Genomic DNA, 21141 nt, shown 5'->3' on the forward strand with positions numbered 1-21141 from the left:
CAAACAAGGTGAACCTTAATGACCCGGACCTTCTAGAGATGCTCGCGACATCGCCGCCGTCGTCTAGGGCTGGAAATTCACAACGGCCGCGCACGGATGTTCAGGAGGACTCGGAGCTAGTAAATGTGAACGAGCCGGCAGAAGATGGTAAGACATTGTGGCAATTTAATTGGGATGTGTAGGTACTTTACAGCGTGTACTAGAAACTCTGTATGCCCTTGCGTGTAATTCGGACGCTCCCTGAGGCTTTTTTTACATATGTTTACACTTTTTTACTTTTTTTACTGTTTTTTACTGTGTTTTACACGCCGGAGGGGCGTCACGTGCCGAGGAGCAAAAGTCCCGTGATTTACTGTAATTTACATTTTTGACCGTGTAAAAAACGGGGTCCCGAAACCTGGGGTGTAAAAAACGGTAATTTACATGCCGATGAATTATTTACCCTACACTAACAGTGAGTACATATAGCGTGTGGTAAAGGAATCAAAGTCGATTACGCATACGGTACGAAATATACAAACCATGGCCTTCAACGTCGTCGTGTTCCCTCCCAATGCGGAGGATCCCCAGATTGACATTGATCTGGAGCGGTTCATGGGTACATGGTAAGTGGATATCGCGGTCTTGTCCTCAGAAGTCTCATGCTCCATGGGCTCCAGGCATGTCATACAGTCTACTCTCCCACTTTGGAAGGCGAGACATATGTCTAGATATACTGGTATCTGTGGCTGACGCACATACCCATACAGTCAAGAAAGGATGTCACGATTACATATACTCTGAAGCCGTCGGAACACGATCCCACACAAATAGATGACCTTGTCGAATATCGCTCGAAGAGCGACTCGCCAATCTCGAAGCGCAGCAGCGTCGTCGGTGTAGATACTCTTGTCTCCCCATCTGGGACATCTGAGGATGCGCCCTCCAATGCCCCGAAGACCCGGTGGAATTGGCGGGGCAAGGGCTGGCTTATGATCGCTACCTCTCGGTGGCAGATCCTAGGTTGTCACCTTCATTCAGGAGGAACCGCAGACGACACATCGAACGACCCTGAATGGGCTCTTACATACTTCGAGAAGACCCTCTTCACTCCTGCGGGCCTCGACATCTACTCCCGTGCTCCCAGCGGGCTTCCCACCGCGCTGCTGGGAGAGATTCTTACGAAAGCGAAAGCCTTGGGTGGCGAGGTGGGCGCGCTGGCTGAGCAGTTCTTCGAAGTTGAGCGGAGTGCGCCGCAGGACAAGGTCCGTGTTCTCTTTCAGTCACATTATGATCCTTCCCTTGTTGATACATTAGTATAGACTACGTCAGAGCCAAGCCGCATCGGATCTATCAACAAAGTTGACGTCTTGAACCACGTCGCTCTGACACCTAGCTGAAGCCTTTATGCCGTTTTTGATACAGCTATATGTCGATGGGAGGTCTGACACTTGCGCAGGCTCTCGTCTGAGCCCCTCTAGAAGATGCATATACTTCACGGCATAACTGTGATTGTGATTGTGAATATGTGAATAATATAACATTCCGGGGAGCGGCCTGCCTCAGCAGCAATCTACTTGTAAATGATACACGATTCAGCCGAGCGAAGCTACACGCGCTACACATGCTTTGAACGAACGACAGTCGGGTATCCGACAGTGATTGAGCCGAGGCCGCGAGTAGTAGGTGAAACAAGTACCAATGTGAGACGGGGATAGGAACGAGCGAGCTGACAGAAAGCGAAGGAGCGGACTAGGGGGGCGGCCTGGGGCGACGCACGAAGCATGATTGACCGTAAAGAATATGATGTATATGCACCAATGCGATAGAGTACGGACAGATTAGAACCAGGGAGGTAGACCAGGTAAGGCGGATCATGAGAGGTCGTAATACACGGTATAACCAAGGAATGTTGGCGTGGGGTCCCCAAGTATAAGGATAATGCCGGAGTCAGGAATCAGTGGCGTGCGTTTGATGCGTGAAGATATGAGTAATGAGAAGATCGTGGATGTGCAACGGGCGTGCAAGTACAGTATGCATGGCAAGGTATCGGCAGATGGACGAAAGCAGAAGACAAAAATCGCAATGGCACAGCTCATTGCACATAGAGCGTCACTAGATTGCCAGGCCGGAAGGACTCGAACGCCATCTGGACGTCCTCCGTTGACCCTAGTGACACAAGATCGCCATCTTCATCCTTGTACTTCACGCGCAGAGGGCCGTCATCCCTCCGGTTAGGTCCGCACAGTCTGATCTTCTTGCCGACCTTCTCCACTAACTGGTCGAACTCCGTCGACCGAGGCACCTGAATGACAAAGATGTCCTCATGGAAGTGCACCTTCACCTTCACCGGCCTCGATAGCTCATTCGCAGCGGATGTGACTACTTGATCGACATGCTGCTGCGATCGCGAGTGGCGTGATGCAGACATTCCTGCCAATGATGTATCGCTCGAGCCGAATGGCGTGATGGGCGAGCCACTGCTATGTGGAGAGTAGTCAGAGCTCTCGCCCGTCGACTCACTCGAACCACTCCCTCGCTTGTTGTGGCCGTTACCCACAGTACTCTGCGCACGAGTTGACCACTGTACTGAAGAGGGAATAGACGTGGGCAGCGGAGGTGGCACAGTAGGTGGGATGTATGCAGTCGGTTGGCTAGCGCTGCGCGACCGCGACGGTGCCGCCGGTGCACTCTGCCGCGAGCTAGCATTGGGGCGCGATTCAGCCTGATCATACGCACCCTTGAGTCGCGTTGAACTGAACTGGCTGCGCAGGGCACTTCGAGTGGTAGTCGACGATGAAGCACTGTCTGTCTCGACGTTATAACTCATGGCGCTCCGTGAGATTGAGGGGCGACCAGGGTACAGCGACGTATGACTGCTCATGGCTGACGGAATCGAGGAATGTGAGCTCGTCCGCGCGCTTTGCGAGAAACCAATCATGTCTGAGCGGCGGCTGCCAGCAGGAGTCGCCCGTCCAGACGGGGGATAATTCGGCAGAGGATATTCTTCGTAGTCTTCATCCAGGTCGACATCAAATCCGTCGTGTGGAGGATAGCCCTGAGGACCGTGGCCGAAGCCGTTGCTGTACGAGCCGTTCGCTGACGCGGGCGGCTCGTCGCCTGCAGCAGCGTACGGATGTCGACCCATGCGACCAGGGGCGCCGTACGGAGATGTGGCACCGTATGCACTGTACACGGTAGACTGAGAGAAGGTGGAGTACGTTTTCTCCTGGTTGTATGCGATCGGCGGGGGTCGCTGCTGCATTGCCGCGGCGCTAGATGGAGTCATCTGGGTAAGCCGCTGGGGATTCCTGTCTGACATACGCCTGTTGATGTTCTCCTGTATGAGGCGGTTCAGCTGCGTTTCCCACATCTTCAGCTGTTCCTCATTCCGGCAGCGGAGCGTGAAAAATTCCGTATCATCATCGCCGCGCCAGTACACTGCCAGCGAATATTGACCTAAGAGATGCACATAGGTCAGCGCGACAGATACACCAAAGTTCTGAGGACCTACCTGCGGAAATCTTGGGCTCAGCGAGGTGCACATTAGCGAGGAAAATACGACCCTTCAACAACAAGGGTGTGTTTCTTTTCTTCGAGGGGCCAGCCCCTGGAAGCATCAACGGCGGAGGAACCGGTGGTTTCTTCAAAATCGAGTTGCTCTTGCCAACCTTCCTTCCATTGGCTGACGGCACAAGATACTCCTTGCAGCACAGGATGATCTTCTCAAAAAGGAAGACATGGTACTCCCTGTCAACTTCAGACTTCGTGACGGTGAAGATGTCGTCGAGCAAGAGGCTGCCGAACTGGCTTATGTGATGACCTTTCCAGTCCTCAACACGGCCTTTCAAGGCCTCCACGGTCGCGAGGTTCTCAGCCCGACGCTGCGCTTCGTTGATCTTATCCGTCACACGCTTTGCCGCCGCTACCCCGAGTTTCAACTCTTCGATGAAGGGATAGTCGGTTGTTTTTACAGCTTTGAGGAGTGACTGAGGCGTATCATCGCATCAGGCCCTTGCAGGTGATACATGTGTTCACGTGAAACGCACCTCTAACAGCAAGGGGTACTTGCAGATCCGCTGCACAGGTTTGATAAGGAAAGCAGGCAGTTCCGACTTGGAAAGAACATTGTCCAGAGCCTATCGATACAAATTGAGTAAATTCTCACGATGTCTGAAACCGACGTACGGTGAGGTTCTGCATCTCTTGCAGCATGATGTCCGATGCAGACGTATACAGAGCGCAATACGGTTCGTATACCGCGAACTCTTCCTCCTATTGTTCCATATTAGTGAATGAGTTTGTGGACGCAAACAATAAAAGGACAATGGGGCTGCCAAAAGGGGCACAAGTATGCATGTTTGCACGTACATTCTCCATGAATGGCACTCCCCATGACTGGTCGTTGGGAGATAACTCCGCGATACTCTCCAGTTTGATGAGAAACTTGCGCTGGAAGTTAAGAAGCTTGTTCAAGCCCGGGAACAGACGCTGGAGGGTCTCTTGATCCATCACATTCATTTGCGACGCCGCAATGGAATATTTCTGGCACAGCATGTGTTAGCACAAGAATCAGACGTAAGCACAACGGCAGACTCACCTGCATAACCTCCAAATCCTGTACATATTTCCTTTCCGTCTCAACAAGTTCCCTGACAATGTTGTATCGGGCACCCCCGTCTCTCTCCGGGGGAGGCGCCGCACCGTCTGCATCTAGGGAGTCGGTAGATTGTTGAGCGGAGGCGAGATGCGGAGAAGACAGCTGCGGCTCGACGAAGACCTCGTCTGGGAGGCATCTGACGAGATTGATTACGTTGTTCACGACCTGCAATCACAATCAGCTGATGGCAGGAATTTCAACCTCTGGAACAGCGTACCTTTACGAAGCCGTCCGTAGAATTACGGTCCCATAACTCGGTGACCGTGAACTGCTCGCAACCCTCCAGTTGCTTGATTTGCATCGAGAACAGCGCGATTGAACGTTTCTTCGTCTTCTCGTTTGTTGCGTCGAAGGATTTGGGGTCGGTGTCGATGTTAATAGGACTGAAGGGAGCGGGCAGAAGGTTGAAGAGATAGCAGAGAGGTACTCCTAACGCAAAGCAGTCCCATAATTGGGTTACGGGATCGGTTGAGCGGCGGGAGGAATCTGGGGGTGAGGAGACGGTGAACCATTCAGGGAAATCCTGAACCTGGAGCAAACGAGTGCGAAGAGCTGAGCATTGCTGGTAGAGAGAGGTCGACTGGGACGCGGCCTTGTTGAGGAGGGTGTTATTCGCGATGGGAGATTCAATAGTGGGCGTGGTGGCGGAGATGACAGACTTTTTGCGCCCTGCGGCGGAGGCCATGACGAGCGGGGGGGCCGGCGTCGTCGCGAGGAGAGAACGGCGGGGTGAGGGAGGAGGGAGAGTCGTATAGTAACGGATTGCTTGGGAAGATAGAAGTCGGGGGCTGCTTGGTTGGTACAGCCGATGGGAAAGCAACTCCGCCGCATGTTTGGCTCTGTTTGGCTCCCATCCAGAACGCTCAGCTCGCATAATCAGCATTGGCCTGCTTATGGTCCCCGTCTTTTCCCACCTGCACCATCTGTCTGCACTCCCCATATCGCCTCACTTGTCGCACATTGCCTCGACCACCCTCTCGACGCAGATATCATCACCCGTCTCTACCAATCTGTGTTGCTAATTATGTCCTCCGCTTTGCCCCTGCCCTCCCCGCCCCCTCGCAGTCCAGATGGCCCCGCGTGAAGGTATCATCCACCTGGCCAAGACGATTGCTCCTCCAGCACAATGTCCTGTAGCGCTCGCACGAGAAGCCAGTTGCAGCGCTAGAACGGCGGTCGCAATCTTCTCCATTCCACACGGTCGGACACAGAGCGGCTTCGTGCGCAGACTGCGCAACGCCTCGTACGCCGCTCTTGAGCGTCCAGTGTAGCCCCTGTACAATTGTACCTGTTTAGTGCGTCGGACTACGTCAGCCTCGGTAATTTGACTGCCGCTCGCTCTATAAATAGCCAGCGGCTTTTATGCCAGGCCTCGGTGATGCCCAACCTGAATAGTTTGCGCAATGTGAGACTGTCATGTTCCCCTGTTTGATCGCGTATGCTCCGTTATTTCCACGCCGCAAGGTGTAACAGCACGCGATCTGCCATGGTCAGTTCAAATTTGCTAGTCTTACTGTCCGACTGTCAAGTGTCTACATACATATGAACGTGACCCGTCTTAATCGCGCTGTTTTTTTGCCCTGCCATCACAATTGTGATAGATCCTTTGCTCACCATCAGGACGCTTGGAGTCGCATCAGCGTCGTAGCATGCGGCCGCGCAGCAGTCTCGCCTAGTGGAGTATTCCCCGACTCTCGCCCGATTTGCACCCGACGTTCACCGGAGATTCAGCGTCGAAGGAGAGCCGTGGACGATTCTTTCCGTCGCTCTCCATTTTATGCGTCGCAGTATGGTCTAGTGCGCACAGCGCCTCAAGCTGAACTGTATCCAGTTCTATTTGTTCTATAATAGAAGTATTGATGGAAGACGACCACTTTCTGGCATCGAAGGGCTGTATAAGTAACGGCATCTCATCAACCTCTTTACGGACGACACGAAGCTCACAGGAGCCTATCGCTACTTAATCGCATTGCACATCCGATCCACTCAAGGCGCATGACTTGCACGCCGTCCTCGAGCACATTCTACGGAGAGCAGCCTGCCGAAAGCGACTAGCACACAAAACAATAAAAAATAACAAAAGCCCATCCATCTGGAGCGAGCATAACCGAGATGAAATGCAGCAAGGACATAAATTGGGGCGCTGGTGCCTGCGTCAGAAAAGAACAATCAGTACTTATCGCACTGCCCAAGCGGTCCTGCCAGCACAGGATGCGCCCAACCGTGTACAGTTCTTACAAGAACTTTGTTTACCCAATCGGAGGGGACGGAATACCACTCACGGTAGACCAGATGCGGCGGTGCGCTCCAGTAGACCGGTGTGAGCGCACCGATTTCATACTGACATCTGATCGCCGGCAGTACAAGAAGCTGAACATTGCCATAACGAAAGAACATACCCATTCTCCTTTCCAAATACAAGCTTTTCAAGTAGGTGAGAACCACCCTGCCATAAGCCGATCGTTGCGCGGAGGGTTCGTGTCTAGCATGCTTGGGCAGAGCAGTAGTACTCACAGAGCGATGCGATCTTAACACATGGAAGGTCAGATGTGTCAGCTTTCTCATCTGCCGAACTGAGCGAAGCTTCGTCCGTCATCTGGTCATGCAACCCGCAGCGGTTGTCCCTATCAGTGTACTACGCCAACAAGATTGTTCGATGCAACCTCATTCGCACGATGATAGTGCAACCCACCTTATCGCTGCAAACAGTTAGATCGACAACTATCTCTTACGCTCACCTCTCTAGTCAAGTACAGGCACGCGGTATATGTTACCGGAGAGATGGGCTCGTCGATCCCTTTGGAGTATCATGTACGCCCGAGTCGATCCTTCGGTACCGTAATCACCGACAGCAGTCAACCAAGCACCGCGAACACATACCTTAAGCCAGCCATTGAATTGATCATACAGTCAGTATCTATCATTGATGACGTGCTGAAGACCTCGACGAGAACTTTAGTCCGCAGCATGACAACGGCAACGCCTTCATAAGCTGAGCCCATGAACTACCCGCCACGGTCATGAGCAGTTGGTGACTAAAAGAGTGAAACTGGGCGGCTTGTGCGAACTTCCGTTAATTCACACAGGATATAATGTTCGTTGAAGCTATTACCTATCAAGGAGTTCAGAGCATGCAGAAAGCAGGTCTATTTCTGGTTTTTGAGGATGTATAGGAGAGCACGTCAAGCAGAACGAGCGGCCAGTGAAGAGAAAGCATAATTGAAGGATTTCAAACTCCGCCAGGAGGCGAGGATGGGTGTGTCCCTGGCCGGGGGCCCCCTGAGGACTCCCACCACGATCTGTACTCCTGCGGGCGAGACCCATGGCACCAGCACGCACCTCCAACCGTCGCGCACACCGTGATCAGCATGAAGTGGCGAGCAATGTCCAACCCGACCCTGCCGCCGGCGGTGAGCCGGGCCTCTTTACGGACCCAATGTTAGGCCTGCCTCTTCAGATATACGTCGACAAGGACGTTGAAAACCGAGAGCACTTTATCGAACTCGTCGCGGTGCGTACATGAACGACTTCAAAGGCGCGAGGACCGAAACATGTGCCCACATAAGACGTCTAATCGAGGACTCGTCGTCTGTGGCTATGTTGCTGCGCGCGCATCCCATTGTTGTCACGTCATTTCGCGTTCTGGAGCTGACTATGCGTTCGCCTCCAGCAACATGGCGGTGTAGTATCCCCAGGATACAGTAGCGTCCAATGGATCTGTGGTGCGTATGCTATCATTGTTGCCCGTCGCACTTCGACATAAGTGCACCTATGCGCAACGTCGTCGTACTTCGGCCGTCGCTGATTTCATTTTTTCAGTGGACCCATACAAGGAGTCTGGACAAAGCTTATATCGACAATATGCGGGCAAGAAGGTCAAGGTCGTCCTCGATGCTAGATGGGTTGAGGAGTGCGTCAACAGAGGGCAGTTGCTGACATATCAGACCAACTGGGGAAACTGCAAAGTCACCGGCCAAGAGCAGTGCGTGAACTTCATTTACTATACGGGTCACGTCGCTGATTACTGGCCCTGGCAGGATCAGAGAGCCTATCCATCCTCCAGCTGTTGTACCTGGTCCCTCAACCGGCGAGATCCCCCAGGTCATGCCCACGGAGCTTGCTCACCCGATGCAACCGCCATCGCCCCAAGTCCTCCAGCAGCAAGCCCAGGCGATGCCACCTCCACCAATCTCTGCTACTCCCGCCGATCAGCTCATGCACCAGGCCCAGCATGCCTATCCCTACCCAGTATATGCTACTCCCATGGAGGTTGCCGCAGGCGCAATGCACCCGCCGACCGCTGCTCCACCCCAGTCATGGCAGGCTGCGAATGGTATCGCTCCTCAGCAGACACATATGCAGCCCCCACCACCGCCTGCGCCACATATGATAGCATACCGCGACGACCAAGGATGGAACCCCGCATATCATCAACCGCCGCCGCCTCATCCGGGCGCGATGGTCGCGCCTCCGGGACCAGAATATGACTACAGGTACAGGGAAGACCAGCGCGGTTGGGTCACTGCGCCCCCAGAATACTATCAGCAGGCGGTGCGTCCAGAAATTTTGCTCTTATTACGATATTTAATCTTCGGCGCAGTACGAACCGCCGTATACGGAGCCTGATGCTTATATGGAGGAGGCACCACAAGCAGGACCATCTAACCAAGAGCCGTCTACACCAGCTGCTCAAATAGATAAGAGGGGCCGAAAGCGTGCCAGAGCACAGGTAAGGAGCTTGCGCTGGACATTGCCATGCGTGACTGATCGCATAGCGCAGCCACAGCCAGCACCTCCAGCATCAACGCTTGTTATGAATCGCAGGAACCCTCCTACTCGCTCTCCCACGCCACCAACAAGAGTTATCAAGAGCACATACGGCGGTAACCTGTTCACTGCCGATGACGTCATGTATTTGAAGAGATACATCGAGTACTGCCAGGAGCAGGGCTTGGTCTTGAGGTAATATGATTATTTGCTACTGCTGTGTAAGGCGCTGACATCATCGTCGACAGTCTACGTGAGATTTGTGAACGTATCGCTGTTAAGGTGAGTTTTCTCGCATCATATCATCGGCTACAAGCTGACAAGTTGGTATTATAGGCTCCCCATCACACGTGAGTACAGCAACGTGACAATGGCAATGCCTTTATCTCAATCTCATAACAGATTTTATTCATGGCGTCGTTATTGCAACAAACATCAAATACGACTTGGCGGTTATGCTATGGACATCACCGAAGGCGATGGAAACGTTGGAGACGAGGAACTTGTGCAAGAAGATCCAGGTCAGCCAACGGAAGGCTCATCGGAGATCGAGGCACCGATGCCAATTGTCGGTGCTGGCCCTGGGACAATTGCTGTGGCGCGGCGCGCTGCAGCGGCGGACATTGGCCGCACGCGTTCGCCCACGCCTCCACGAGCCCTGTTCAGGAGTACCACTGGCAAGGGTGTGGCATTCACAGAGGAGGATGTCACGTTCCTTGTGCGATTCCTGGAGTATCGGTCCAGGATGCAGGGCGGTAAGGTTGACATGGTCGCTTTCTGGAAAGATGTCGCCCAGAAGGTATGCCGCGATGCTGCATTCAACTATATTACTGTGTCTTATAGTGCTCCTTTCAGGCTCCCCACCACTCTCGTGCTTCATGGATGAAGTTTTATCGCAGGCACAAGCACGAGCTTCATCATACAGAAACCGATGCACCTCTACCTCCCCCTCCAGAAAAGAAAATGCGATACAGCAAGGGTGACGACGTCCTGTTGGCCAAGTATTTCTTCAAGAAGCCGGAGGGCACTTCAGACCGTATTTTCCAGGAGTTTGCTAGGACGGTGTGTAGTGCGCGTTGGACCCACGTAGATTACCGCTGACAATGTTGTTTTGCAGCATTCTCATCACCCGTGGAAAGGATGGCAGGAACATCATCGTATCCACAAAGCGAAGATTGACCATCTCATTCAGCGCCTTGGCAATGGGGAAAGCATCGACGAGCAGCAGGAGTAGTCCCTCTGGATCCGATGTTTCTGTCATATATCATTGGACAAGGGTCTCACAACTTATGACTACCTTTGACTGGTTTTTATTCATGAATACATTTATTTGCATGTGATTGTAATCTCAAGCCGCATACTGTACATCATATGACGGAGCAGGACTGTGCAATCGTGAGACACCAACTGAGGGCACGGGAACTGTGGTGCCTAGATGCCTATTGCATACAAACAGGCCTGATAGTGGTCACAACTGAGCTCCCATCTATTATCACAATGCCTACCAGTGTCAGGCAACTGGAGTACCTCACGCGCGAGCAAATTGACCAGGTTAGCACGCGTGCATACTACTGCTTAACCGTTTGAGATCATAGCTGAATTGGCATACATGAATTAAGTTCCGCAGAGATGGGTGAGTGTTCTCATGTGGCACGCATATAGGAGGTTCTGAGGACGTCCCAGATACCTACGTCTTCCCTTGTTCTTGACTCCGGACGGGACTGAGGCGCTCTTGGCTCGGTCCAAGCAACTCCTAAGCGAGTTCGACCTAGATACGCATCCTCGGGTATGTATTCCGTTCGCGTTATACAATATCAGGCTAGGGTGGCTGACATACGCTGCGCAGACAAAGTTTACCACCCGTGATGATGAACATGTTGGCGATGATTACTTCTTAACCTCGGGAGACAAGATCCGTTATTTCTTCGAGGAGGAGGCAGTAGAGAAAGACGGACAGCTGAACCGCCCCAAGGAGAAGTCAGTGAACAAGATCGGCCACGGTGAGCACCCTATGGTGGCTGTATGACGACTTTCTTGCAAACGTCTGGTCAAAGCTCTGCATGAGCTCGATCCCGTCTTCCGCAAGGTCACATTGGAGAATGACAGTATGAAGTCCATCGTTCGTGATCTTCAATTCCACCATGATCCTGTCGGTGAGCATATTTCCTGCGAAGCACTCTTGAGCTGTAGCCCTAATACCTGCTGCAGCACTGCAGTCCATGGTAATCTGCAAGCAGCCGTACATCGGCGGCGAAGGTAGGCTGTCACAATTAAGACCGCCAGGACAGCATCTGAGCTCATAAGCTAGTGAATGAACATAATGACTCGTGCGTTGGCTCTCTTCATAATCCTGAGGACTAAGTCCTAACTCTTGGATCCGATATAGCACATTCTTGGTAAGACCATGCAGCGACATTCCTTTCTCTCTTTTTGACTGCGCATTCCCAGTACACGGATCCTCCATCGGCACTCGGCTTCTGGATTGCTCTCGAGAAGTGCACTCCGGAGAACGGTGCACTCTCTTTCCTGCCAGGATCCCACCTTACAACGCCCATCACGAAACGCTTGGTGCGCAAGCCCGGTAACACTGGGACGATGTTCGAGGACCTCGTGTCTCCCGAGCAGGCTCCGTCCAAGCCTGAAGGGAAGTACATTCTTGAAGCGTGCATGCCTGGTACGCCCTTTTCCCTCTATTGTCTTGAGCTGGGTGATAACCTTGAACCGCAGGTGACATGGTACTCATTCACGGCAACGTTCTCCACAAGTCGGAGAAGAATCACAGCCCGCACACGCGATTTGCCTACACATTCCACATGATTGAGTCTCCGCCGTACGCACAGTACGATACGAAGAACTGGCTACAGCCTACTGCTGAGATGCCGTTCTCGCGCATCTTGGATGTCCCCAACTCTACTGTCGTTCCGTGCGGTGCGGGCGCAGCCAAGGCGTGATTAAGAATGACAACCTCTGCGCTGTAATATGTAGAAACTGGAAGCAACGTATTGTAATTCTATGAACTACTGATATAGTGGATCATGACATTGTACGGATACATCTGTGTGATTCAGTCACCTTGCTTCGCTCATACGCTCACTACTTCGACGTTTGCCAACGCCACCACCTCTTCTGGCGAAAGCTTCCCCAATTCGTCTATCAGCGCGGGGAGGAACGTCCCGCTTCCTTTGACGTCATCCCTTGCCGCAGCCTTCTCAGATGCTAATGTGAGTGCGAGAACACTACAAGCTAATGAGGACAAATGCACGGACAGGATGCGGGTGAACGGAACGCACCCCCCGATAGCCGCGATGAACATGTCCCCGGAGACCAACTTGCCATCCTCCGGCGTGGCCTCCATGCTTGCTGCCGCACAGAAGATCGCGATGCATGTGCCAAGCATGCAGCCTGAACCGGTGATATCGCCGAGTAATGGATGCCCATTGTTGAGGCTGACAACTGTCGTGCCATCCGACACATAATCTGTCTTTCCCGATAGAACAACGATGCATCCTACGTCCAAAAAGCTATGGATCAGCGTCGAGGACACACATACGAGCGGGAACGTACTTTCTCTTCGCGCGAGGTCGCGGACGAATAGAGCGGGGTTCTTGAAGCCTTGTCCGACACTGTCGACGCCCTTGGCCCGAACCTGTGGTTGCACCTCTCGATCACCACCAATGATTTGTTCATTTAAACAATGCTCACCTCCTGCGAGTTCGCAATTGCTGCCAACTCACCCGCGTTTCCCTTGATCACCGTCGCCTGCCATGTGTTCAGCAGCGCTATGCTTGGCTGTCAGCGGACGTGCTCAAGGAATCCATGGTTCTGTGCGCACAGTTTGCAGAGCTGCGACGGTACTGCGACGCGCCGACGCCGACGGGATCGAATACGACCGGCTTGCGGTTGATATTCGCATGCTTGCCTGGGGACCAGTGTGGATGAGTCATCGACGCCCCCGACAGGGATAGGGTCATGTTTCGTTACCTGCTTCAATCATCCCGTCCAGGCTCTGGATAGTCCCGAAATTGATCAGAAGGCCGCCGATGGCTTTGCTGATGTCCGCCATCTCTTGTGGGGCGTTGGCCATTATGGGTGACGCGCCGAGAGCGAGTGTCGCGTTGGCAGACTGCGTTGTGACGACTGTGTTAGTGATCTAAGAGTATACTGTGGTCAAGCCCATCGAAATCGAAGCATATGACAGGCCCTTCAAACCGACCTGCTGCACCAGAGGACCGTGGCGCCTGATGGCCGGGAAGAGTTGCGCAGCGTTCTCTTTAATGTACTGGGAAGTGTATGGATGTTGGCTGAGAGAGAAAATATGCGGGATAGTCGACTTGAACGCGTGTACGACCGTCGCAAGCTTTCTCGCGGCAGCCTCGGGCTCGTGCGACGCGACAATGTCGCTCACAACAGCGAGGCCGTCGAGGCCGAGCCCAGAGGGCCTCACGGCACCGTACAGGCACTGCAATGCGTTCGTATATTTGATTCCCGCTGTGCAATTCAGTGAGTCGAACGCTATGGCTGCACATCAGCAAACCTCACCGATCGCAACGGCCTTCACGTTCGTGCCCTCGAGGGGGGCGAGTATGTCCTGTAAGCCGCGTACGCCCAACATGGGGCTCGCCACGTTCTTCGTCTGCGTCGCGAACACGGGGCCGACGCCGACGTAGTCTGCGCCGTCCTTCACCGCTTGCGCGACATGCGCGGGCGTGTTGCACGTCATGCCGATGATTGCCCCAGGCGGGAGGAGAGCTTTGGCAACGGCGATAGGCATGTCTGTCTGCCCGATATGCACGCCGTCGGCGCCGATCGCGAGGGCGATGTCGAGGCGGTCATTGATGAGGATAGGAACGTTGAATTTGCGGCAGAGCGCCTGGGACCGGCGTGCGACTTCTAGGAACTGGGGCGCACGTTCAGTACGGACGGGAACGTTGTATAGTGCAGCGGATTACCTCCCCGGTCTCCGTGGTCTTTTCACGGATCTGGACGATGGTTACGCCTCCACGCAGGGACTGTGCCACAAGAGTTCACCTAGGGTCAACAGGCGAGAGACGAGGCATATTTACTTCTTCAAGGGATTCCAGATAGTCCTGAAGGCTACTCCGTCAGCGGTGTGAAGGGAGATTGAGGATGCAGCACATACCTTACCAGGCGGGAGAAGATCTCGTCCTGTCACCAAATAGACAGAGTAATCTATCTCTCTTTTTGACTCTGCCATTGCGATATTACAGTGGCAGGTTTGACGCAGAAGTTTCCGTGTGTATGCAGGCTTTATTCGAGCTCTCTTGCCGCGAGCGCTGAGCGCTAAGCACTCGTACTTGATTCAAAGTCGGAATGGGCAACGGGCGCTTCTCCCCACCAGCAGTGACTCAGATTAGCTCAGATCTATATCTCTGTATGACGCACTTCGACGAACGGCCATACCATCCGAAATTATCTATGTAGGGCACTGCTGAAACCAGGTCTGCCTACACGAGTATCTAGTTATCCCCATTAGTCAAGCTGTACGAAGACATCTAGTACTGGGGCATCATGACTCACAGGGCATCCCACTAAGTCAGTTCATGGACACCAAGGATCGCGGGTAGAGAACGTGGTGAGTATTTGAGTGTCCCTATTCAAAGCCGGCGCACATGTCATTGCACGGCTGATCACGGTGAGCGAGCATCGAGCAGCTGCACTATGCGTTCTTAATTCATCTCGCGTCCTCGCACACGTAACGATGATCAATGAATGTATTCATCAATAGCTCTTCGCACTTGAAAACATCCCGCTGTGCCCTCTTGACTATCGATCTGCCTCTAACATGGCTCATCTCATAACTAAATCGTGACGGCGAATTTAGATGCTAGTCGTGACCCCTTGACATGAAGCTGGGTCAGGTTATTAGGTATTTACGCTGAGAAAACCTCATATCATCGCTCTCGCTGTTCACGCGCATTTGAACGTCTCTCCTGAACCATTGGCATAAGTCCTTCTGATGCGCGGCAGGCACGCATGTTAGACGGTAGTCAGGCTCGTCACGGCCACCACGCGCATTTTTCGAGCTCATGGTGGGTCCCTCGAGAAGCAACCGGGATAGTAGATATTTTTCTGATGATAATGGCCACGTTATCTTACTCTACAGGTTATCGGAAGCTCCGTAAAGCGGACTCGATATCGCACTGCTATATTGCACGGGCCTGCGCCAAGACCCGTGGCTCTGTTGCAGTGTGCCATCACACCTGGCTAGCAACGTGTAATGGTGTGCAGTGGTACAATCGTCGCTATGGTAAGTATACTTTCCAAATCTTGCTTCTGGCCATGACCCTCCTTCATTGTCCTCGGGTTTCACACTCCGCGACACTCATTCACTTGTTCCGCTTCTGGCCTCGAGTGGCTCGATCAACGGTTCTTTCACGTGGACTGCAGGGCTTTGTCCTGCGCTTTGCCGAGCGATTTCGCCACAGACGTCCCTCGCTCAATATAAAAGGCCCCGTCTTTCTGTCGCCTTCCTCACCTTCCACCCCTTCCCTCTCCCCCAGCGGGACCATCGCATCGTATACCCAAACCTTCAACGCCTCAAATTATCCAACTCATTGCTAAGTCATTTGTTGTCTGCTCCTCATGTGGTTTCTCTGTTGTTGCCTTTTTGTGTGCTGTCGCCCTTGTGGCTGAGCCTCTTCCATATGTCGTCGTGCTCACCCTGTTGCTTGTGTTCTCTGTTTCCCTTTTGTTTTCTCTTTTCTCTTTGTGCGGCAAGTACGGCAATGTGGCGCAAAGTCAGTGGGCTGTCTCCGGCCACTTCTGTCTTTGGGCGACGTTTTCTGGGGCATGTCTGGTCCTCCTGACTCTCTGTGGCTTGTGGCCCGCTCGATGATTTGTCTGTCCTCTAGCTGCTGTGTTCGTCTGGCATGTCTCCTCTATACTCGCCATCCTCAAGACTGGACACCTGCCGAGTCCAAAATCTACTGCGCGAAAGGTTCCAGTCCATTCGTCAAGTCTCGGTTTCGCTGACGGCTACAGTGCATAGCTCTAACGACGCCACAATTCAGCCTCGACCGGTAAGAAATCTACCTCTGGGCACTCGCTGTTATTTGATTGTCGGAGTGGCACTGCAATTGCTGAGACTTGGGTGAGTGCCCTAATTTCGTCTTCTAGTTGCCGCAGCCGGCTGACATTCGGAGCCTAGGCGACCGTCCGTGAGTGCTGTCTGTCTGAGCTTGAACCTACTACTGTCCGCTCGAACAAACTGCTGCCTGCTTGGGCTAACTGCTGTCTGTGGCTATCTCGATCGTTCGTCGCTTGCTTCTTCCGCTTTCCCTACGCTTGATCTGCTTCAGCTCCAGGGAGATGTCTGTGCTCTATGCAACAGCTACTGTATGACCATAGGGACGCATTAGAACTCTTGACCTTCAGTGAGTATACAATATGCATCGTCGCCATACGCACCTGACATTCATTAGCTCGGCCACTTCTCCAGACTGTCGTCTGCTTCCTGCTTGCGGAATTGTCTGCTTCACTTGGTTCGTCTACGTTTAGCTGCTCTGGGCTGTCTTGCTGTCGACATTCACCATGGCTATGGGCTTGGGCTAGCGTCTGCTCTAGTGGCCACCTCGCCGACTCCTCAAGTTGATAGCCTGTTGCTGCTGACAACTTCTTGCCGGTGATGTTCACGCCCTGCTTCCCCCTCTTCTCACTTTCTGCTTTGCCCTTTTTTTCGTGGACACTTCGTTACTGGGCTCCTCTTCAGCGATGCTTTTGGTTCTGAGAAGCGTATATCCACTTGGCTGACGCATCTAAGAATGTTTGGTACCTGTGTGTGACGGTGAGTCTCCCACTTGTCGTCGATCAGCCCACAACTTACGTTTTAAACGCTCTGTCGTCCAGTGTGATCGGCCCATAGCAAACAAGTACTATCGCCAACGGCAACACGAACCTGCTGCAACATTTTCGCTGATGTTAGAATGCAGGCCTCCATCAAGTCATGAATACAACTTCAGGTGATCTGGGATGCTCTGGCTGTCTCGCTGATTACTCTGCGCGAAGCTTCTCCATCTTAAGCGCGATGCCGGGATCACAGCGATCCGTCAAGCACTTCTTCAACCGTTAAAGCTCGCTGCCTCCCCAAATGTCGACCGTCTGCTGCCTTTGTGTGTTCTTCTGGTTTCTGTCTCCATACGCTCTCTTGATCGCCCTCCAGCTCTTCTGCTCCCCTTCTTGACACCTCGAGCCATATCGAGACACAAGGTGCGTATCCCGAGGGAGGGCGAACGTGTGGGTTCGTCCTGGCGCAGACCTTTCCGTGGTCCTCGGGATAAGTACTCTCCGATTCAACAGGGCGTGTCAGCCACCGATGTACTGTCGGAGACCTGAGAGCCCGCTCCCTTCCTCAGTTGGCGTCTTTTCAGTCGGACCCTGCGCCACGATTGGCTATGGGTCCCAGGTGGCGACTGAGAGATGGAGATGGGGCTTTCTGGTCACCGCGAGTATATTGGAAGACCTCTTCGATGCCGATTGGTCTCTGGCACGCTGTCGGCGGAGGAAACCAACATGCGCCTTATTTCTTTTGTGTGACTGCTGCCGATATACTGACGTTCATTGCGGCGGCCTTTCACGCGACATCGTGCTCTCTGTGGGTCTCTCTAGTGCTTGTCTCTGCGAGATGACTGCTCGTCGTCTGCTGTCTTGACCATTGAACGATGGACGGGCATTAGCATTTCTGTGAGTGTCTTGTTCTCTTTTCACAGTTGCCGTAGTAGTCTAACATTCGTCAGCCAGGCCACACCGGTATGTTTCGCACAATTGTCTGTCGCTTGCTTCTCCTGCTTCCCTCGTGCGTGATATCTTTCAGCTGTCTTGCGTCTGCTGTCGACATTTACTCCGGCTCTGGGCTCGGGCTGCTGCCCGGTCTGTGGTGTGCCCCACTAACCCATCTAGTGAATCCACTAAGCTCTAAGGTCCGCTGGCTGTGGTCCTACTGTCCACCGCACCACTAAGACTTGGCTGCCCGCTGGTCAGAACCTCTGCTCCGCCTTTTCGCTGTCGTATGTGTTCATGCTCCTGCCGCTCTGCGCTGCCTTGATCGCTCTCCGGCTCTCCTTAGCTTACGTCCGATACCTTAATACCGAAGGTGCGTGTCTCGAGGTGAGGGCGAACACGTGTGTTCGTCCTGGCGCAGACCTTTACGTGGTCCTCGGGATAAGTACTCTCCGACCCAAGCGAGGCTATCAGCAACCTGTATAGGTTGTTGATACACTCTCGGAAGAGGAAACTAACATGCGCCGAACGTTTTCCATATTCTGCAAATTTATCTTTGATTCTGTCTTTATTTTAGGGTTACCTTCTGCATGCGCTTGCTTTGAGGAGGTCGGTGAACGCGCTTCATGCTGTGATGTGGGTCGACACGGTGCCGCTTTGCCGTGTACATCGATTCGGGACTGACACCGTCTCAAACATTGAAAGATGTGTAATTATTATTATGTTCTGTCCTATGACTTGAGTAATCAAGGGTGTCTTTGCTATGGATATGAAACTGGCGGCTTCGCTGAACATGACACAGCACGCTTTGTGGTACGTGTCAGTGGCGAGCATCTCCTGGCTTCCACGTCTGCGAACCAGTGCATCTATTGCAGGCGGACAGAAGGTGGGTCGTGCCTGGTGGGCTTTGTTCTGCGGACACCGTTCAGCCCCCCTGCTAGGTCCTACCAGGGCTGCAAACTGGGCCACTGCGATGTTGTGCTTCTCTATAACCATCTCCGGTCGAAAGCTTGCGCACGCTCGAGATCACACGCCCATCCCCCCACCCATAATGCCCCCTGCAGCGGCCTTTGGCCTCGATGCCGCATCCAACATGGGAGTCCATGTTCAAGTTCAACCGTAGGCTGTCCCGAGACGAGGCTGACGATGCTATTTTTGCGCATGACAGACATGTTCTGGAAAGGGTGATCGAGAGTGCCATTTCCGCCGACGCATGTCCCTGTGTCGTTTGGTGTGTCTTCCCCGCGCGCTGCGCCTCACAGCTTGTTCAACTCACGATGGTACAGCGGCCATTCACAGAGGGCGCCAAATTCCGCGCCAAAGTCCTTAGCGTTGCCGCCGTACGCTCACTGAAGGCGGGAGAGCGACCGCCACTGCTATTTTTGCACATGACACGCAGTGACAGAGCTTGACAGTAAGACGTGACCGAGACGCGCCCAGAAGGAAGCCCCCCGACGCGGTCAGCCACCAAGGCAAACCTATAAAAGGGGGGACATCCTCGCTCTAATTCCTCACCCCGGCCGGGTAGCGGGCTAGCTGGTCTCCCCCGCGCAACACTAACCTCCCTTTCCCTTCCTACCTCTTTACCTCCGACTCACTCGCCTGGACCCCCTCCCCTGGTCCTGATGCACTCCTTCTCTCCGCCCGATACCCGCATCATTAGGTGACTCTCCACGACCCGTTCGACATCCAACACTCGTCGACACATCGTCTTCGCCGCATCACTACAACACCGCGACGAACGACGCTTCAACCCCCCGATGGAACTGGCAACTCCGTCGAAGACCGCGGCACCACGGGTTCACACTCTCAACGAGCGGTACGCCGTCGATACAAAACAGCGACAGGCGATCAAAAAATGGCTCGCACCGACTGACGACGACGTGCAGCCATGAAGACACGGGAGCGCAGTCTTCAGCGACAGTAATCCCGCGCGCTTCAACATCTGTTCCCTCGCGGTGCATGGGACGGGTGGGGGGCGCGACGATCCTGACGAGGTGACCCGCGCCCTGCGTTTGTGCCCGCACCGTTGCATGCCTCGATAAGAGACTACTTCGGTATGCGGAAGGACTCGGGGAGAAGACTCAAAGCTTCAAGCCCCGGGGGGACCTCCGGCGCGCAAGCCCCGGGCATGGTAGAAAGCAAAATCAAGTACCCCAAGAAACCGACGGCGACCACGGGACAAGAGATGGGCCGTCGGTAGCTGCGCCCTTTGGAGGTCGCCTCAGGGTGGCGGCGCTGGAGAGCCAAAAGAAGACTCACCGGCAACAACACTACGGCCAACACCTGCAGCTCGGACAAGTCGCCCGGGTGCGCGGGGCCTTTGAACGAAAGCTCCTAGGCAAACCAGCGAGACTACCGCGCGATGGGGAGGTCGCCTCTTTGCGCGGTCACATGCGACGGCCAACACCTGCACCCCGGACTGGTCGCCCGGGTCTGTGGGGCCTCTGAACGAAAGCTCTTTGGCGAAACGGCGAGACTACTGCGTGCTGGGTCGGTCGGCTCGGTGCGTAGTCACATGCGACGGCCAACACCTGCGGTTCGGAGTGGTTGTCCGGGCTTGCGGGGCCTATGGCGGAAACTCCACTGGCGAAACAGCGAGACCACCGCGCGGCGGGGAGGTCGCCTCGGTGCGCGGTTCTATGCGACGGCCAACACCTTCACTCCGGGTTTCGTGGTCGCTCGGGACTGAAGGGCCTATGGGGGAAACTTCACTGGCGAAAGGCGAGACCGCGAACACAACCACTCTTCAAGTTGGTCGGCCGGCTTGGGGAAGCGGAGTCCGCATTGTGCGGGCGAAGAGCTACGACCGACAACTGCGCCTCAAGTTCTTCGATCGGGCTTGGGATCGCGGTGCCTGCAAAAGGCGAACAGCGACGATCGACTGCAGTGCTTCATATTGTCTCGATTTGTAGTACCATACCCCTTGTAGCCCATCTTTCATCTGTATCACAGCGCGCGCATGAGAATCCAATATACCCATTCTGTCGCAATAACTT

The 21141-nt window shown here is 53.9% G+C and overlaps 8 protein-coding genes across 8 annotated transcripts in view; 6 read left to right on the forward strand and 2 right to left on the reverse strand.

Annotated features, from left to right (window-relative positions):
• The window catches only part of POSPLADRAFT_1131754 (hypothetical protein), a gene marked incomplete at both ends in the record, with an annotated part of 1300 nt that extends 1056 nt beyond the window's left edge, over positions 1 to 244 (forward strand). The window contains 2 exons of the mRNA XM_024484128.1: positions 9 to 147; positions 204 to 244. Coding sequence (XP_024343011.1) covers positions 9 to 147; positions 204 to 244 — 180 coding nt within the window. The remainder of the gene's footprint in view (positions 1 to 8; positions 148 to 203) is intronic.
• Positions 245 to 522: 278 nt separating this feature from the next.
• Positions 523 to 1379, forward strand: POSPLADRAFT_1043687 (hypothetical protein; the record flags this gene model as incomplete). The annotated part of the gene is made up of 4 exons (XM_024478368.1): positions 523 to 605; positions 660 to 693; positions 750 to 1244; positions 1302 to 1379. The coding sequence occupies 4 exons, from the start codon at positions 523 to 525 to the stop codon at positions 1377 to 1379; spliced, it is 690 nt and encodes a 229-aa protein (XP_024343012.1).
• A 695-nt stretch (positions 1380 to 2074) lies between these two features.
• On the reverse strand, positions 2075 to 5324 carry POSPLADRAFT_1132368 (hypothetical protein; the record flags this gene model as incomplete). The annotated part of the gene is made up of 8 exons (XM_024484203.1): positions 2075 to 2756; positions 2850 to 3438; positions 3473 to 3968; positions 4029 to 4118; positions 4168 to 4254; positions 4351 to 4524; positions 4580 to 4804; positions 4857 to 5324. The coding sequence occupies 8 exons, from the start codon at positions 5322 to 5324 to the stop codon at positions 2075 to 2077; spliced, it is 2811 nt and encodes a 936-aa protein (XP_024343013.1).
• A 2096-nt stretch (positions 5325 to 7420) lies between these two features.
• POSPLADRAFT_1043689 (hypothetical protein) lies at positions 7421 to 7630 on the forward strand (the record flags this gene model as incomplete). Its single annotated transcript, XM_024478369.1, has 1 exon — positions 7421 to 7630. One exon carries the CDS (start codon positions 7421 to 7423, stop codon positions 7628 to 7630), a length of 210 nt encoding a protein of 69 aa, XP_024343014.1.
• A 331-nt stretch (positions 7631 to 7961) lies between these two features.
• POSPLADRAFT_1132070 (hypothetical protein) lies at positions 7962 to 10640 on the forward strand (the record flags this gene model as incomplete). Its single annotated transcript, XM_024484168.1, has 11 exons — positions 7962 to 8150; positions 8310 to 8361; positions 8459 to 8621; positions 8677 to 9190; positions 9240 to 9368; positions 9420 to 9601; positions 9655 to 9688; positions 9743 to 9756; positions 9809 to 10205; positions 10250 to 10468; positions 10524 to 10640. 11 exons carry the CDS (start codon positions 7962 to 7964, stop codon positions 10638 to 10640), a joined length of 2010 nt encoding a protein of 669 aa, XP_024343015.1.
• Positions 10641 to 10877: 237 nt separating this feature from the next.
• POSPLADRAFT_1038543 (hypothetical protein) lies at positions 10878 to 12458 on the forward strand. The gene is made up of 10 exons (XM_024477398.1): positions 10878 to 10957; positions 11026 to 11039; positions 11090 to 11192; positions 11253 to 11406; positions 11461 to 11559; positions 11615 to 11662; positions 11715 to 11733; positions 11793 to 11802; positions 11855 to 12080; positions 12134 to 12458. The coding sequence occupies exons 1-10, from the start codon at positions 10904 to 10906 to the stop codon at positions 12355 to 12357; spliced, it is 951 nt and encodes a 316-aa protein (XP_024343016.1). The 5' UTR covers positions 10878 to 10903; the 3' UTR covers positions 12358 to 12458.
• A 30-nt stretch (positions 12459 to 12488) lies between these two features.
• On the reverse strand, positions 12489 to 14621 carry POSPLADRAFT_1132039 (hypothetical protein; the record flags this gene model as incomplete). The annotated part of the gene is made up of 11 exons (XM_024484165.1): positions 12489 to 12642; positions 12697 to 12913; positions 12971 to 13052; positions 13109 to 13185; positions 13239 to 13325; positions 13388 to 13556; positions 13620 to 13894; positions 13946 to 14303; positions 14356 to 14415; positions 14470 to 14493; positions 14547 to 14621. The coding sequence occupies 11 exons, from the start codon at positions 14619 to 14621 to the stop codon at positions 12489 to 12491; spliced, it is 1578 nt and encodes a 525-aa protein (XP_024343017.1).
• A 1595-nt stretch (positions 14622 to 16216) lies between these two features.
• POSPLADRAFT_1131259 (hypothetical protein) lies at positions 16217 to 20834 on the forward strand (the record flags this gene model as incomplete). The annotated part of the gene is made up of 19 exons (XM_024484048.1): positions 16217 to 16364; positions 16438 to 16517; positions 16544 to 16584; positions 16775 to 16800; positions 16849 to 16908; positions 17158 to 17210; positions 17432 to 17535; positions 17586 to 17632; positions 17723 to 18017; positions 18237 to 18301; positions 18336 to 18515; positions 18720 to 18751; positions 18894 to 18955; positions 19004 to 19028; positions 19311 to 19373; positions 19429 to 19482; positions 19806 to 19961; positions 20189 to 20452; positions 20484 to 20834. 19 exons carry the CDS (start codon positions 16217 to 16219, stop codon positions 20832 to 20834), a joined length of 2106 nt encoding a protein of 701 aa, XP_024343018.1.
• Between the last annotated feature and the right edge of the window lie 307 nt (positions 20835 to 21141).

Source organism: Postia placenta (genome assembly GCF_002117355.1).
Source record: "Postia placenta MAD-698-R-SB12 unplaced genomic scaffold POSPLAscaffold_2, whole genome shotgun sequence".
In the NCBI taxonomy this organism is placed as follows: Eukaryota; Fungi; Basidiomycota; class Agaricomycetes; order Polyporales; family Adustoporiaceae; genus Rhodonia; species Rhodonia placenta.